Below are 15,281 nucleotides of genomic sequence, written 5' to 3' on the forward strand. Positions count from 1 at the left end.
GCTGCCTGGCTGGGTGGCCAGAGCTGGGTCTTTACTTACGACTGGGGGACCCCTCCGATCCCGAAGCCCACCAGGCCCCGGAGCACCAGGATCCAGCTGTACACGGGCGCGAAAGCACTGAGGATGCCATAGTACAGGGTCCAGAGCACGCTGATCTTCAGCCCCTGCGGAGAAGAAAGACACAGGGCTTCTCAGCATCTCCAGGTCACATGTCCCCTGCACATGTTCAAAGTCACCAATAGGGTCATGGTAAAGGGTGATCCACACAGCCAAGGGGATGCCTGGGGTTCTCTGCATGGGTGGCACCCACCCTGAGGGGGTGTGGGGGAAAACTGTGGGTCATTCTTGGTTGTCCCAATGATTGGCATTTAACAGATACATCCCAGAGATGTTAGATGTCTCACAGCGCGTGAGACCTAATAAAGACTTACCCTGTGTCCTGCACCAGCTCGAATCAAACTTCCCACCCTACCATCGTGCAGTTGAAAACTGTTTATGGTTATCAGCGCCTAGATCTTCACTCTAGTTTACATATAAACAGGATTTTGGAAGGTGGGTCACGTACTTTTTCAGGAATGCAACTTCTAGGTAAATCAAAGGAGGATACACTTTGTTTTATCCAGAATTTTACAAAATGGTCCATCATTTCAGAAAACCGTGTTGCCAATGGCAACGCTGCATGTGATAGCTGAGTGACTGAGGGAACACTTCGGCATCTGTCTGCATTCATAGGGCTTCTATGTGTATCTATGAATAGATTGATCTGAATCTTATTTCAAAACGTCAGATATAAAGAAAAAGCATTGACAAGATTCCTTTAAATCCAAACTTATTTATAATTGGGGCAAATAGTAACTACTTCCTTTTAGGATCTAGGCAGAGTTGTGTGTAAATATTTGCATATTGAAAGTAAATTTATTAATTACCTCCTTTAAAAATTTTCTCCCTTGTATCATGGTTAGAGCATTATAACTGACTTCTTTATTATTTTTATTTTTTCATTTAATTTTTTTTGGCCACGCTGCGAGGCTTGCGGGATCTTAGTTCTCTGGCCAAGGATCGAACCCCGGCCTCTGGCAGTGCAAGCATGAAGTCCCAACCACTGGACCACCAGGGAAGTCCCTGACTTCTTTTTTAAAACTGTGTAAGCAGCTAGGTTATTTTATCTTTGAAATTATTTCTGGATTATTAGGGGCACTATTAAAAATTTTATAATTTTTTTAAATAAAGGGGACACTGTAGGGAATTCCCTGGCGGTCCAGTGGTTAGGACTCAGTGCTTTCACTGCCATGCCCTGCGTTCGATCCCTGGTCAGGGAACTAATATCCCACAAGCCGCATGGTGCAGCCAAAAAAAAAAAAAGACATTGTATTTGATGGGGTTGAAAACCTCCTAGGAACACAATACTGCAGGACAAACCTGGTACATATTCCTGGAGTGTCAATTACCCTTAGAGACTGAGAAAAAATTAAGGGTGAATGTAATTTAAAATAGAGTTTTTATAACACAACCAACACCAAATGTATTATGGAGTAGAATGCAAATTTAACATGAATTTTAGACCCGCCACATGAGGTCTGAGCAGACCTCCCTCTGCAGCACTGTTCCTAAGTCTGTAGGACTGAGTTCACCCTTCTTTCTGCCAGCTCCCCATACCCCCATGCTTCAGGGAGAAAGTGTGAGACATACTAATTTTAGCTTTAAAATGAAAATGAATTAAAAGTGACTAGAGAGGGAATTTGGAGGTCTACCAGATGATTTCAGGTCTTTTGGAAAACGATTTTAGGTGGAAGAGAGAATGTTTTAAATAACTTTGCATCACCTTGCAAGCAGGCGATCTCCTTTTCATTTTAACCTTCACTTGTCTGATTACGCCCAAGAGGAAGTATCCATGTGGTGCTGGTCTTTTTTTTCTAAATTTATTTATTTATTTATGGCTACATTGGGTCTTCGTTGCTGCCTGCCGGCTTTCTCTAGCTGAGGCGAGTGGGGGCTACTCTTCGCTGTGGTGCGCGGGCTTCTCACTGCGGTGGCTTCTCTTGTGCGGGGCAAGGGCTCTATTCGCGCGGGCTTCAGTAGTTGTGGCTCATGGGCTTAGTTGTTCTAAGACATGTGGGATCTTCCCGGACCAGAACTTGAATCCGTGTTCCCTGCATTGGCAGATGGATTCTTAACGCTGCTGGTCTCTCTTTAACACCTTTTTAAACATCTGCTAATCTCTCACTTTAACAGAGAGGGCAGTGGGGCAACCATACCAGCTAGAATTTTTTTTTAATTAATTAATTTATTTATTTATTTTGGGCTGTGCTGGGTCTTCGTTGCTGCGCGCGGGCTTTCTCTAGTTGACGTGAGCAGGGGCTACTCTTCGTTGCGGTGCGTGGGCTTCTTATTGCGGTGGCTTCTCTTATTGCGGTGGCTTCTCGTTGCGGAGCACAGGCTCTAGGCCCGCAGGTTTCAATAGTTGTGGCACAAGGGCTCAGTAGTTGTGGCTTGCGGGTTGTAGAGGGCAGGCTCAGTAGCTGTGGCTCAGGGGCTTAGTTGCTCCGCACCATGTGGGATCTTCCCGGACCAGAGCTTGAACCCGTGTCCCCTGCATTGGCAGGCAGATTCTTAACCACTGCGCCACCAGGGAAGCCCCCAGCTAGAATTTTATAACATTGTTTTCCTTGTATTTATTTTTGCAGCTACTTCCTATTTACTGCAGTTGCTATTGATTTCCCATTTAAGGCTCTCTATCAAGTTTCCTTTTCAAAAAACATGCATTTAAGGATTTAAAAAAATGTTGATATAAAGAAAGATATTAAGTATATAAGAGAACAGGTGGAGCAGGAATTATTCAAGCCCAGGAAAACCTGGATCTATTGTAATAATGAATAACAATAATAATTAATAAATAATAAAGCAACCTTTCTGTTCCCCTAAACCCAGGGCTATGATATTGGTACCTGCCACACATACACTTGGTTCCTTTCTTTTGGCTTAAGCTAACTTAATAGGGATTTTCTTCCTTGGAACCCAACAAGTCTTGAATCAGTAACAAGACATCATTAGCAGCAGAGAAAATAAAAGAACAGAAGGAAAACAGCAGGAGGAGAGGAGAGGGGAGAGAGGAGGGCACCCAGACTGGCACATGGCAGCCAAGCCTCTCTCACGGGGCTGCCCGGCAACTGTGCTATCCCAGTGAGGTCACCGGGTGCCCCCATACCAGGCAGCAAAGACAAGCAGGCTGATCTGTCCTGTCAGGTCATAGCAGGGTACAGCTGGCTCTGCATTTGCCCGCCTATGCCAGGGCTTTCCAGCTGCCCAGAAAATGAGGACTCAGCAACCATTTGGAAGTACTGTTATAGCTATTGCAAAGGCACCAGCAGTGCCAACAAGCCCCATCTAAGCACTGCTTGGGGACTCTGCAGAAATGTCCTTTGGGCTTCTCATCACCTACAGTTGTCGTTCCACCTAACATCTGTTCTGCCTTTTAGATTGTTACCCCTCCCTCCCTTCCTCCCTCCCTTCCTCCCTCCCTTCCTTTCTTCCTTCCATATCTATTAAGCATCCTCTGTATACCAGGCACTAGAGATAGATGGATAGATATTATACATTTATTAATTTGCTGATTCAGTTATTCATTCAACAATAAGCATGTATTGAGTGACTGCAGTATACCAGACACTTAGAGATACTGATACATATTATTCATTCATTCAATACACAGGTATCGAACACCTGCTGTCTGCCCAGCACTAGAGGTACTGAAATGTATCATTCATTCATTCACTCATTTGTTCACTATACATGTATTGAGCACCTGCTGTGTGCCTGGCGGTTGAGGTCCTAATATACATTATTCATTCATTCATCCATTCACTCTGCACACATTGACAGCCTACTGCTTGCTAAGCACTTGGCTTTGTCCTGGGCTAGGGCAGGCCACATGACAGCCAGAGTCTCTGACTTCATGGAACTCTCATTTGCATTTCTTAAATCGCAGCCCCATCATTACACTGGATCCTCACAGTGGCCTGTGGAAAGACGTTATTTTCATGACCACTTTATAAATCAGCACGTTGAGGGCCGACAGAGTTGAGTGATTTGTTCAGGATCAGCAGAGTCAAAACTGGAGCCAGGATTTCTAATGCCCGAAGCTGTACTTTGAATGAGCCACTCCCCTTCTCCAGGACCTTTGATGGCTCCCCATTACCTCTGGCAGAGAACATACACACGTGATGCAGGTGTAAATGCAGTGAGGACAGGTGGGCCTGGGTGAATGAAAGAGAACTTGCCCTGCCTTGCCAGCCTCAGCTCCAGACGAAAGCTAACATCACAGAGTGTGGATCCCAAGCTGCCGGATAACGCAGCTTTCCAAAAACCCACACCTCTTTTTACTTTTATGCAAAAATATGTGATTTTTGAAACGGAGGCAACTGATTCAAAATCCCATAAAGCATTGCATGGGATAAATCATACGCATCTGGGGGCCACATTTGGCTCATGGCCCACCTGTTTGCCACCTGGAGCCTGGAAAGGCTCTCATCTTGCTGCCACTTGGATGCCAGGCCTGCAACCCCAAAGAAGCATGCTGATCTCATTGCCATGAGCATTGCTCAGTCTCCTGCAGGACTGTCTGGCTCAAGCCTCCTGGTACTCGCCCATCTTTCTCAAGCACAAGGAAAATAGTCACAGGCAAGGAAACCCGAGGATCTTCAAAATATTGAAAAGAGAGGCCCAGTGCCTGCCAGCCACCTCTTTTTCCTCCGTAGAGATAATGTGGTCCTGTAGCCTTTGAACTAGAGGATGACCTGATCACATTCTAAATCTTTTTTTTTTGAGTCCCAACCAAAAGTAGTTACCATTAATCACGGGCTAACCATGCATCTGTAAATACTGTTCTAAGTGTATTATATACATTTTCTTTTTTTTTTCCTTTTTCGGTACGCGGGCCTCTCACCATTGTGGCCTCTCCCGCTGCGGAGCACAGGCTCCGGAAGCACAGGCTCAGCGGTCATGGCCCACGGGCCCAGCCGCTCCGTGGCATGTGGGATCTTCCCGGACCGGGGCATGAACCTGCGTCCCCTGCATCGGCAGGCGGACTCTCAACCACTGCGCCACCAGGGAAGCCCTACATTTTCTTATTTAATCCTCCCAGCAATCCTTTGAGCTCCTACTGTTGTCAACCCTATTTTGCCGATGGGAAAACTGAGGCTCAGAGAGGTAAAGCAGCTGTCTCAAGGTTACCTCGCTCGACAGGGGGCGCTACGTTATGAACCCGGATGCGTTTATCTCCATCTGCGCAAGGCCACACACCCACAGTCGCCCTTCCTTTCTGCGGCTGCCACAAGCCCCCCGGCTGTATAAACTTCTGTAGGAATCAAAGCATTCTCGGGGCTTCCCTGGTGGCGCAGTGGTTGAGAGTCCGCCTGCCAATGCAGGGGACACGGGTTCGTGCCCCGGTCCGGGAAGATTCCACATGCCGCGGAGCGGCTGGGCCCGTAAGCCATGGTCGCTGAGCCTGCGCGTCCGGAGCCTGTGCTCCGCAACGGGAGAGGCCACAACAGTGAGAGGCCCGCGTACCGTAAAAAAAAAAAAGAAAGAAAGAAAGAAAGAAAAGCGTTCCACCGAGTCCTAACCCCACATGTGATCCTCCTGCAAAGTCACGCAGCAGACGCCCTCACAGAAACCTCCCAGCTGAGCCAAGGAAGATCAGGGAGCTAAGAGGAGGTTCTCCGAGCTTGCCAAGGCTCGCCAGCTGTCTGGCTCGCCTGCTGGTCCGGGAGGAGTTCTGGGGAAGCTTTATAATTAGAGCCGGATCCATCCTCCACGAGGTTGGGCCAGAATTCCATGCTGGGGAGAAGGAGGCTCTTCAATCTGGTGGCACTTTCTCTCTCTCTCTCCGGTCACGCCAGCTTTATGTTGGGTGTGGTATTTAGCAAGCTGCTCAGGAGATCTGGAGGAACCCTCTGCAGACAGCCCCCTCCAGGCTTCATCTATTTGGGGTGGATGAATGTTCAACTAATCAAATGAATTCCAGGGAATCGTTCAGTGATGTCTCCCAGCAGCCAAGGTCAAGGTGATGGATGTGAACTCTGGAGCCAGATGCACCAGCATTCTAACACCGGCCTTGCCATTTATTGTCACCGTGAGCTTGGCAAATAGGAAGGATAATGGAAATTGAAGAAACATTTCCTCTGTGTCAAGAGCTTTCTGTCACAAGGGTCATTTACTCCCCGTAACAGCCCTATGGGGAAGACTATTATTATACCATTTACAGATGAGGAAACTGTGGCACAGACAGATTGAGCGCCAAGGGGATGGGGGTGGGCACCACCAGCATCTTCCACGTTCTGAAATGCACATCCTTGGGTCCCACTAGGGATATGTGATTTCAAGAGTCCACAGCCTCAGAGCAATGTCTTCTCTTTGCCCTTCAGTGTATCCCTGAATTAATTAGACCCCCACCAAATGCTCAGTCAGCATAAGTTTTGCTACTTCGTCAATGCCATCACAAAGATAACCCAGAGGACACGAGCTTAGGAGAAGCTGCCTTACTGTTTTCCTGCCATACTGGTCTGAGATGTTTCCCCAGAGGGTAGAACTGGACATCATGCCGACAAAGACCACCTGTGTGGGCAAAGACAGTTTCTGTTAGATAATGACATGGAGCATCGTGGAGAAAAGGAACACCAATTTGAAAGTGTGATGTCACACTCCTGTAATAAGAATGAAGCAAGCTTTACTGAGAACGTGTTGAGAGGCAAATACTAGTCTACATGCTTCATGTTACTGTTTAAGCCTCACAACAATCCCATGGGGCGGGTGCTATTATTATCCCCATTTCACAGATGAGGAAACAGAGACTCAGAGAGGGGAGGTCACATGGCCTGGGTCACACAAGTGTAAGTGATGCAGCCTGGGCTGGAATCAGGCTGCATGGCTGCAGAGCTAGTATTTTACCAATTTCTCATCAAACCCAAGAAATGTCTTATGGCTAAAAAAATGTTAAAGGTTGCAAGGTAGAGTTTGGAGGATATGAAAACAGGAGACAGGAGGTTAGGATGGGAGTTGTAAGCCATTAGCAAGAGACAGCAACCATGGAGGGCTCACTGTGTGCTGGGTAAAGTCCTTGTTCCGTTGTTAACCCTTGATCAGAGCAGATGAGTTATAAATGCTCATACCCATTTTATAGATGGGTAGCTTGAGGTTTAGAAGTTTTAAGAAACCTGCTCTTATCCCAGGGAGGAGAGGGTAGAGACAGGTCTTAAACCCAAACAGGCCGACTAGAGCTCTCTTCACTGTTCTATCCTTTCCGGAGCACTCACCAAGTGTCAGACACCACACTGAATGCTTTTTACATATGTCTTACCTAATTCTCACAGCAGCCCTAAGGAGTGGGTACTATTATTATCCCCAGTTTACATATAAGGCCACTGAGGCCCAGAGACGGGAATGGCACTGCTTAGTGTGGTCTGAACCCAAAAGCATCCCTCCAGGCATGACCTAGAGCAGAGGGCTCCAAACCGGCTACACAGAGGTGTTCCAAGGGAAAAGCAGATTTGGACAGTTTTAAAGGAATTCATTTCCAGGCCCTCAACTTCCATAGAGATTCTTTCCTGAGAACAGGTTAGGGGTCTCACCAGTTCCCTCCTCCCTTTCTCAACCACCCCTCTCCCACTTCTCCCTACTGCATCCTCTCAATGCACCTTTTGAGGTTAAACCCTCCAGGATGCCTCCAGAAGGACACCAATGACACAGTTACAAATCCTTTCGCAAGTCATCTTGATTCCAATTCCATTTTATTATTATTATTTTTTATTTTTATTTTATTTTTTTTTTTTTTGCGGTACGCTGGCCTCTCACTGTTGTGGCCTCTCCCGTTGCGGAGCACAGGCTCCGGACGCGCAGGCTCAGCGGCCATGGCTCACGGGCCCAGCCGCTCCGCGGCATGTGGGATCCTCCCGGACCGGGGCACGAACCCGCGTCCCCTGCATCGGCAGGCGGACTCTCAACCACTGTGCCACCAGGGAAGCCCCATTTTATTATTTTTAACCAAATTGCAGGAGAGCCTAATCAAGCTGTCAGCAAATTAGATCACTAAAAATAATTTTTCATAAACGACTGCTGTGTGCTCTTCAGCACGAGACTTGGAAGTTGTTGAAAAACATCAAGTGGCATTAGTTTATTGAGTTATTACAAAACTCCTTCAGTTTCCTCCCCCCAAAGTTTTTATATGTGAACAAAGCCTTTCATATTCGTATCCATTCAATAAATATGAAAAGTAGGAGTAGCATAGTGGCTGAACCCTGTCTCATTTTAGCAATAAGTAATGATTCAAGAATGCATGACATAATTGGGAAACACTCCGTAGCCCTCATGAAGAGGTGTGTTCCTGATAAAGTGACTTATGTTTAGCAATTATTTATCAAAATTAATTCTATCTTGTTTTGATCTGTTGTTTATTACTAAAAATTATCATGATAACTTACTGCAGGAGAAAAATGTTAATACTCAGAGCCTTATGATCTCAGAAAATTAAAAACAATAACTTAAAATGTCACAAAAACTATGATAGGGTGACAAATGAAGTACTTTCAAGCATAATAAAACATTACATTAAGATAAAATTATATGGAGAAATGGAATGAAAATACCAGTTCAAGAAGAAAACAAGACAATGCAAAATTTCCAAATTCTTCTGAAGAGCTTATTCATGTTATTTTTACACAGGTGATGGTGGGTAGCAGATAAATATTTCAATTCCATTGGACACATTAAAAAGAGTGATATGGGACTCCCCTGGTGGCGCAGTGGTTAAGAATCTGCCTGCCAGTGCAGGGGACATGGGTTTGAGCCCTGGTCTGGGAAGATCCCACATGACACCAAACAGCTAAGCTCGTGCGCTACTGAGCCTGCGCTCTAGAGCCCGTGAGCCACAACTACTGAAACCCGCGCACCTAGAGCCATGCTCCGCAACAAGAGAAGCCACTGCAATGAGAAGCCCACACACAACAATGAGTAGCCCCCGCTCGCCGCAACTAGAAAAAGCCCACGCGCAGCAACGGAGACCTGACGCAGCCAAAAATAAATAAATAGATAAATAAATAATTTTTAAAAAATAAAAAATGAAGAGTGATATGAAAGTTTTATTTGAACTTTTAATATTTCAATACTCCAGAAATTATATATGCTGCAACTATAATTTTAAAGTTTTAACGTCAATTTAAAAACTTGTGAGACTCCTGGGGGCTGCATAGTTTTTACACAATTCTTTTCTAGATTAGCGAGAGCAAAAATGTTTGATGATTACTGTCTTGGGGTAAAGTGTGGCCTTAGTCATGTGCTAAATGATATCCTTACATCCCGAAAGAGTCAAGCATCCCTGTAAACACCCGTTTTCCCCCATTCTCACTCTCCCAGGGGAGACCTAGGCACCGCAGAGTACTGGTTATATATCACAGTAATTACGGTAATCTCACACAGTATTGCCTGTGACAGCAACGATGGTCAGTCTCATCCTTCTTATGTACTTTATGCAGCTGAAGCAGCTCCTGCAGTGCCCTTTTCTGAAGAAAACTTGGCCATGGAACTTCACTGCTTTACTAGCCCATGAGTCCAAACCTGATACCATAGGAAAGTGATCCAGGGCAGTAAGCTGGGGGCAGGGGCTCTGAGTCTGCCTGGCCTTGATTTCAATCCTGCCTCTGCCTCTGATAGGCTGTGTGAGTTTGGGCAAGTCATCGCACCTGTCTGAGACTTAGTGTCCTTACCTGTAGAAATGGGAGGAGTAATAACAGCAACTCTTTCATAGGTTGAGAGGGTTAAAGAGGTAAAGCATGGAAAACCCCTAGCACAGATGCTGGCATATAAGTGCTCGTTGATAAATGGTGGCTGTTAGGAACCAATGACAAGGGATCAAAAAGGCCTCGCATCACAAAAACACAGACCTGTGATTATTCCTTAGGAGGTATTAGTGAGAATGAAGAAAGAAAGAAGCATCATTTACCCGACCTCTACCATGTGCTAGGCACTCTAGGGATTTTGTTGACCATCCGAAGTCAAACAGGCGTTATCACCCCTATTTTGCAGATGATGAAATAGAGCCGAAAGTGTCTCATTCAAGGTCACACATCTCAAGGTAACTAAACCACAAAAATCCAGATGTATGCGCTTATGAAGTTCCTTATTGCCTTGTTGCCAAAGGCCAAAGGCACTCAGGCCATTCTTGAACAGCTGTCCATAGAAAAACAGCATTCTGGGAGGCATTCCTAGTCAGCAATGACTCTGCCACTAGCTAGGCTGTGTGACCTTTTGTGAGTGACTTAACCTCTCTGCACTCATCTTCCTCAGCTCATAACAGTACCTACCTCATAGCATTGTGAGGATTAAAAAGCACAATGTATATTGCACATATATTGTATACAGTGTATATAAAGCCATTTGCACTGTAAATGCTCAATAAACATTAGCTTTTGTGGGTATCATTATTTTTATCCTCTTATCCAGCCTGGCCATTCCCCTCCCTTTTAGAAGATTGCCGTTGAACTATCTCTGACAAAAATTAAGCGTCTGACTCATGCTCCTCCAAGCCTTAGTTCCAGGGAGCAGCAGCTCCTATGATTTACTGAACATGTACTATGTTGTTTCCAATCCTCAAGTCACCCTCATGTGGGAGGAACTGGCATCTTTTTGGAAGAGTGAGGCTTATAAGGTTTAAGTGATACGATCAGGTGCGTTCCAGCTTCCTGGCAATTGAGCAGGATATCTGGGGCCCCCAGGTAGTTGGAACCCTCAGGAGAGGTTAGAGTTGGCTGCAAAGCTGCCAGGATATGTGAGATGGAGAAGGGAGGAGGAATCTGAGGTAATGGAGTTTCCATTCAGGGTTTAAGTCTTTTCTGTTGAGTCCTTGGCAGCAGAAGGAGGAGGCGGGGGCTTCCCTGGTGGCACAGTGGTTGAGAGTCTGCCTGCCGATGCAGGGGACACGGGTTCGTGCCCCGGTCCGGGAAGATCCCACATGCCTCAAAGTGGCTGAGCCTGCGCGTCTGGAGCCTGTGCTCCGCAACGGGAGAGGCCACAACAGTGAGAGGCCCACGTACACCAAAAAAAAAAAAAAAAAAAAAAAGAAGGAGGAGGCGGACATCCTACAGAAACCACCCCTCCCCCCGGGGAGACCAGAAATGTGCACAAAAGGAAAGAGCTGCTGGGCTGCCTACCGAGGTCAGCAACGCCACCTGCCAGCTGGGCAGCCGCCACTCGCAGTGCAGCTGCGGCGCAAGGATGCTCAGGATCATCATCTCCATGGCGTCAGCCATCTGCAGGGAGCAAGCAAACATCATGAGGCCAGGATGCTGCCTGGGCCAGGGCCGGCTGGCCCCTCGCCAAGTCCACGACCCCAAGCAAGTGTGTACAAAAATCCCTCTTCTACCTTCTGCTGAGTGCCCTATCACACATCAAAACACTCTGGAAGTTGGGACTTCCCTGGAGGTCCAGTGGTTAAGACTCCACCCTCCCAATGCAGGGGGCACGGGTTTGACCAGGGCGGGGAAGTAAGATCCTGCATGCCGATCCCGCGTGCCGCTGCAGAGTGGTCAAAAATACAATAGATAAATTAAATTTTAAAAACACACTGAAATAAAGCACCACCTGGAAGGGTGGGATAGGGAGGGTGGGAGGGAGGGAGATGCAAGAGGGAAGAGATATGGGAACATACGTATATGTATAACTGATTCACTTTGTTATAAAGCAGAAACTAATACACCATTGTAAAGCAATTATACCCCAATAAAGATGTTAAAAAAAAAAAAAAAAACACTGAAAGCTCCAGTAGTTAAAACAGTGTGGTGCCATGCAGGAATTGACAACTAGACATTCAATATTCTTTGTGTGTGTGTGTTCTCCCATGTTTGGAAAAACTTAGGGGCACTCCCCGAATGAAGTGGTAAGATATCATATTTCAAAAATCAGAAAAACATTTTTATAGAGGTAGAGAGACAATGACCTTTTTGTCTTATAGCTCAATTAAAAACTAGTTTCTCTTTGGTCATCGTTCATGTAGAATTGTCAGTATAGTTAATGAGTGACCTTTTAACATTATTAAAACATACTGGGAAGCCCTGGTAGTTAAATATAGTGGTACCTTTACTGGATTAAACAGACAGAGCAATGGCACAGAAATGAGAGTCAAGAAGCAAACCCATGTAGCCGTGGGAATGTGGTGGATGATAAAGGCGGCTCTGCAAATTAGTGGGAAAAATGATGTGGGGAAATTGATGACTGTTTGGTAAACTATGTAGTTAAATCTCAGTCTTGCACTAGTTACAAAAAATCAATTTCAATTGTATTAACGGTCTAGATGCATTATTTGCTTTAGGTAGATTAAGGGAGTTTGACGAGGGCTCATGAGCCCCTTAAAACGAAGGCACATTTTGATCTGTGCATGTTTTTCTAGGGTGAGCCTCACAGATGACATCAGAATCTTATAGAAGCCCTGAGCCTCAAAGGGTTGAGAACCACTTAATTAACCAGAAGCTTCAACTTCTCCTTGAGGGCAATTGTCAACTACACCTAACCTCCGCAGCCCCCAACCCCCAGACCTTCATTATCACCCAGGGTCACTCAACCCAAACTCTGCTGATTCAAGCAAAGGCTCTATGTGGAAGGAGCTGTGTCCTTCCATGTAGACCATGGAAAGCCAGTTGAGCAGCACAGGTGTTCCTTGGAAACTGAAGGTGAGGTTACTGTCCCCAGAGATACTTGCCCAAGCCAAGCCGGTGAGAACAGAGAGCTTCCATTGAAATTTTCCAAAACCAATGGCTTCCACCGCATCTTCCACCATGAAAGTATCTGGGAAGGAGAAGGGGGAGGTGGAGGAAGGAGTCAGTGCACCTTGCAGTTGTCCTAGTGTGTGGGGCCTAGGTGGGGGCGGGGGGGGGGGTCCCTGGCCAAGCTCTTTAAAGGCAGTGCATGCTGCTTCTAGAACTTATCCTAGAAAAACCTTCCAGCAAGCAAGAAGGTATATCTTGCTGCAAAGTCCAACGCAACATTGTTTCTACAAAAGGAAAAACTGGACAACCCAGAATGTCTATCAACAGGGAATTGGTTAAATTATTTTCTATATTATATTTAAATGTTTATATATCTACATTATGAAATACAACCCATCTGTTTAAAAATGGGCAGATATAGAAAGATGCATACAGTATATATTGCTAATTTTAAGAAAACAAAGCAAGATGGACCACGGGGAGCAAGATTAAGTGTCCACAGACTGTCAACAGGGTTATCTATCAGCATTCACTTTTTTGTACATTTCGATCATGTCTGAATGCTTCCTAAATAAACACATATTATTTGTATACTCAGAAAAAAATAAGGATATAATTTAGAAGCTCATAAGTGTTTTGAGAAAGACGAAAAGACTAAATGCAATGTGGTGTGCTGGACTGGTTCCTGTAACAGCACTGCTGGGAAAACTGGTGAAATCTGAATGAAGTCTGGAGTTTCCTGGATAGTACTGCACCGGTGTTAATTTCTTAGCTTTGACAAGTGTGCCATGGTTAAGTAAGATGTTAACTTTAGGGGAAGCTGCATGAAGAGTATATGAAAAAATAACAAACAGACAAAAAAGATTTTGAGAAAGACAAAAAGAGTATACGAGAACTCTCTGTGCTATCTTTGCAACTTTTCTGTAAATTTAAAATAATCCAGGGACTTCCCTGACAGTCCAGTGGTTAAGACTCTGCGCTCCCAATGCAGGGGGCACAGGTTCAATCCCTGGTCGGGGAACTAAGGTTCGCATGCTGCACAGCAAAGCCAAAAAAAAAAGTCCAAAATAAAAAGTTAACTAAAAAATAAAAATACTAAAGGAGCATGCTGGGTGGCCTTCCTGTGGGGCCTCTGAGGATCACATCAGCCTCTGCTGGGAGTTGTCATCTTATTAGAATTTCAATCATGGGCCCCTTATAGCAATCATAATTTTCTCTAGAAGTATGAGCTGGTGTTTATCACCCCAGCGGGGTCTGGTTTCCTTCAGTAAAAATACTGAGGAGAAAGCAGAGTGAGTTCTATAACATCATCAATAATAAGAACAGTAATAGTAATAATATAATGGTGTCTTTATGGAGTGCTCCCTGTGGGTCAGGCACTGCCCTAAGAGCTTGATGTACATTATCTCATTTACTCCCTGTCACAACTACTAGTTAAGGCTCAGTCTTAGCCCCATTTTACAGAGGAGGACATGAACTTGCCCACTGTTAACGTAGCTGGCACACTGAGATCTGGGAATTGAGCCCACATAGAAGCCACTGCTTCTAACCTCTGCCTCCCCTTCCTCCCCAGTCATTGCCTCCTTAGATCTGCCAACAACAGGCCTTGGGCTCAAGCCATTAATCCTCTCGTTGGGAATCGCTTTCAGGAATGCATAGAATGTTTTCAGCCATCAGCATCGTCAGGTGGTGAGGGGAGACCAGGTCCCCTAGCACGGCTTCAAGTCTCTTGTTTGACCATCTGTATGCAGAGGGAGCACAGGGTCATGGGTAGGAATGTGGTCTCTGAGGCCAGATTTCCTGGGTGTAAATCCAGCTTGGCTAAGTTCTAGCTGTGTGACCCTGGGCAAGATACTTAACCTTCTGTACTTCCGTGTCCTCTCCTGGAAAATGGGAAAGATAATCGTAATACTTCCAATTGGAACTGTTGTGAAGATCAAATGGGTAATATGTGTAAAGTGCTTAGAACAGTGCCTGGCACAGAGGTAATCCTCAGCCTGTGTCTGCTGCTCTAACCACTTCTGTCATCTTCACAATCACCACTGCCACCATCATCATTACATTATCATCAGCACCATCATCATCTCATCATCACCATCACCATCACCATCACCATCATCATCACCATCACCATCACCATCTCATCACCATCACCATCACCATCACCATCATCATCATCATCACCATCACCATCACCAACTCATCACCATCACCATCATCATCACCATCACCATCACCACCCTCATTATCACCATCACCATCACCATCACCATCTCATCATCATCATCTCTATCACCATCACCATCACCTCCACCACCCTCATCATCATCACCATCATCACCATCATCACCATCTCATCATCGTCATCATCATCTCTATCACCATCACCATCACCATCACCTCCACCACCCTCATTATCACCATCACCATCACCATCTCATCATCGTCATCATCATCTCTATCACCATCACCATCACCATCACCTCCACCACCCTCATTATCACCATCACCATCACCATCACCATCTCATCA

General features: G+C 45.6%; 1 protein-coding gene across 3 annotated transcripts in view; it reads right to left on the minus strand.

Annotated features, from left to right (window-relative positions):
• SVOP (SV2 related protein) overlaps nucleotides 1-15,281 on the minus strand; it is an 89,344-nt gene that overhangs the window by 52,503 nt on the left and 21,560 nt on the right. For all 3 annotated transcript variants that reach the window (XR_004353128.1, XM_032654191.1, XM_032654192.1), the window contains exons 3-6: nucleotides 12,743-12,828; nucleotides 11,199-11,297; nucleotides 6,541-6,612; nucleotides 40-164 (exon numbers count right to left, since the gene is read on the minus strand). Coding sequence is in view for 2 of the 3 variants with exons in the window: in XM_032654191.1 (XP_032510082.1) it covers nucleotides 40-164; nucleotides 6,541-6,612; nucleotides 11,199-11,297; nucleotides 12,743-12,828 (382 nt within the window). In the remaining variant the exon portion in view is untranslated. The remainder of the gene's footprint in view (nucleotides 1-39; nucleotides 165-6,540; nucleotides 6,613-11,198; nucleotides 11,298-12,742; nucleotides 12,829-15,281) is intronic.

This window comes from Phocoena sinus, chromosome 14 (assembly GCF_008692025.1).
Source record: "Phocoena sinus isolate mPhoSin1 chromosome 14, mPhoSin1.pri, whole genome shotgun sequence".
NCBI classification, from domain to species: Eukaryota; Metazoa; Chordata; class Mammalia; order Artiodactyla; family Phocoenidae; genus Phocoena; species Phocoena sinus.